This window comes from Phytophthora parasitica (genome assembly GCF_000247585.1).
Source record: "Phytophthora parasitica INRA-310 unplaced genomic scaffold supercont2.55, whole genome shotgun sequence".
Classification (NCBI taxonomy): Eukaryota; Oomycota; class Peronosporomycetes; order Peronosporales; family Peronosporaceae; genus Phytophthora; species Phytophthora nicotianae.
Genome location: NW_008649041.1, coordinates 373,344 through 376,283, shown reverse-complemented (window position 1 = coordinate 376,283; position 2,940 = coordinate 373,344). Strand labels below are relative to the sequence as shown.

The 2,940-nt window shown below is 44.0% G+C and overlaps 1 protein-coding gene across 1 annotated transcript; it reads right to left on the bottom strand.

Annotated features, from left to right (window-relative positions):
* Positions 1-1,710: 1,710 nt before the first annotated feature.
* On the bottom strand, positions 1,711-2,382 carry PPTG_15532 (hypothetical protein; the record flags this gene model as incomplete). The annotated part of the gene is made up of 1 exon (XM_008913750.1): positions 1,711-2,382. One exon carries the CDS (start codon positions 2,380-2,382, stop codon positions 1,711-1,713), a length of 672 nt encoding a protein of 223 aa, XP_008911998.1.
* Between the last annotated feature and the right edge of the window lie 558 nt (positions 2,383-2,940).

Here is a 2,940-nt window from a genome sequence, read left to right as displayed (position 1 = left end):
GTGTTTCATCGCTGAAATCAATACAGATAAACAGCAGTGGTGATGTTTATGTTGAGGACAGCGAGAGTCATGAACATCACTCCTAAAAACGTGCTGGCTTCTTTGATTCGATCGAATTCCATGCCGATTGCCATTTCCAGCACGACGCAAACATAATCGACCAGAATTTCGACGATAAATTGGAATCCGAGCATGGCTACCTGGTTAAATCTCCATCTGGCGAAATGAGCTTCGGATAATCCATTATCTGCTTCGAGCTGAAGAGCTGAATAGAACGGATGTCCAACGAACCAGAAGACAATAGACTGCGAACAACCGATTGCAATGTACTCGGCATACATATCGGCAGTGATCTCTGCACTTTGGTAAGAGAGAACTCGCTGTTTCCACGATTCAAATTCCAGTTTCAGAGGAAGAGAAGACAGATTTTTGCCGGATTTTTCAGTCACTAAAGATTTTATCTGAAATTTCAGCTCAAGAGCAGAGGAGCGGCGACGAATCGTCCATAAAACAAAAAGCGCTTTCGCAATACGTATAGAAACCTCAGCTATTGCCATGCCAAACGTTCCAGATACCAGAATGGTATTTGTTTGAGTTCCCAGTAGAACAATTCGAGTTTGAGTATCGATGAGCACAGTAGGAACTCCCACGAGGATGCACATGGTGCGGATACTTCGGATTCTCTTCTTGATAATGTAAAACCTTACAGCTTCTTGAAGAACGAGCTTCAAGACAATTCCAAACACAGTAAATCCCAAAATAACAGCTGTTCCTTGATCCAGAATCCGGTGCCACGACACTATGTGAACGTATCCACCAGCCAAAGCGATCAACAGAACATTAGGAAATTTAACCAAGCAATCTCTCCAGAAACTTAGAAACCGATAATTCTGCGTGGGATGAACCTTTCGAGACGATTTTGAAGAAGTTAAGTGGATTCTCTTGACACGAGCCCTGCGTCGATCTCGGCCTTGAAAAGTCTCTTCGTAGTAGATTTTCTTTGCTACCCGCATGATTCCAGTCGTGAATATGATACTAGAGAGGTCACCGAGATAGAAGTGCAATTTGTACTTAAAATTACGGTACATTAGCGACGTATTTTGGACCAGCAACCCCACAGAAACCATGCCAGCCAATGACCCGGCGAAGTAAAATCCCGATTTTATCACGAGTTTTTTCGTGCAAAACCATAGATTCGGCTTATTCTCTGGATATTTTACGAACCGCTGAGTCACCAGAGAAGGTAAATGAGAAATAGTCATGGCAACCGCATACAATGAGATGTTCCATATCAATGTAGCCATGAGGAATTCCGGACGTGATTGCTGCGTCGAAGACTTCAGCGAAAAAACATTCCCAGCGTAAAAACAGCCATTGGCGCATCCTGCAGCTATGACGCAGCCCAGAGCATTGCGGACGACGAAAATCTGCAATTTGGCGGCCTGCGACCATTGTAGACCCAGTTGTAATCGCCTAGATTGACGGAAATGGCTTCTTGGTAGCGGGGAGTTAAGGATTGGGTGCGGTACTACAGCGTCTCGACGATGTTGATCACGAGCGAAAATGAGTGCAGCAACGCGAGGACTTGACAGGATTGAAGGCTTTGATGTCATGTCAGACTGGTTTGTGTCACTACATGGACCATTTCAATGCTATATTAAACTTGAAATTTTATGATTTTTAATTTTACGCTTAAAATAACTTCGATACTTAATGTTTTTCGAATTGTCGTTCTCGTGGAGCAGATAGATACACAACACTCGAAATGTTGATGTTAAGCACGGCCATCATCATGAACACGACTCCTAGAAAGGTACTACGACTTTCGATGCGGGCGAAATCGATCCCTGCAGCCATCTCCACCACAACGCACAAATAATCGACAAAAATTTCAACTACGAACTGGAATGCGAGCATAGCCACTTGATTAAACCGCCACATGGCGACATCTCCCGGATTCATGGCACCTCCAGTTTCCAGCTCTAATGCAGGGTAAAAAGGGTGTCCAGACCACCAGAAAATGATCGATTGAGAGCACCCAATGGCGATATACTCTGCATACATATCAGCAGTCAATTCAGCGGTGTGATAAGAAATAATCTGTCGTTTCCACAGATCAAATTCCAATCTCAAAGATGAAGCAGAAGTCTCTACCGATTGCTCAGTATTAGATGATAGCTCCAGTATTTTTGCTTCAAGATCAGACGCTCGACGTCTAATAGAACGCGCAACATAAGCAGCTTTCCCGGCGCGAAGACACATTTCAGCGACAGCCATAGCAATCGTTCCCGCTACAAGAAACGAATTCGTTTGAGTGCCCAATAACACGATTCGTGATTGGGTATCAATTAATACAGTCGGTAGTCCCACCAGAAGACACATGGTGCGTATCCCTCGGATTTTTTTCTTAAGGATATAGTGTCTTGCAGCTTCTTGAATCAAAAGTTTCATGGTAATCCCAAGCATTGTGAAACCCATGATCACAACTTTTCCTTGATTCAACACGCCATACCACGACACAACGTGCACAAACCCGCCACAAATTGCTATATGGACAGCGTGCGGTAATTGGATAATAAATTCACGCCAGAAGCTTGTAGAGCGATAATTTGGCGCTCGATGGGTACGAGAAGTAGCTGAAACTTTACCGATACGTCCAGAAATTACACGTAATGCACCCCGTCGACCGTGGCCTTGGCTAGTCTCTTTACTGTAGATTGTCCTTGCTGCTATAGCGATACCAGCTGTGAAGACGAGATTAAACACATTGCCGATATAAAAGTGAAGTTTGTACTGGAAAAGAGCGTTCATCAATGACGTGTTCTGGACGAGCAGACCAGTGCCAATCATGCCACTTAATGATACGAGAAAGTACGGGAATGTACCCTTGATGAGCTTTTTCAAGCAAAAATACAGACTGGGTTTGTAGTCTGGAAGTTC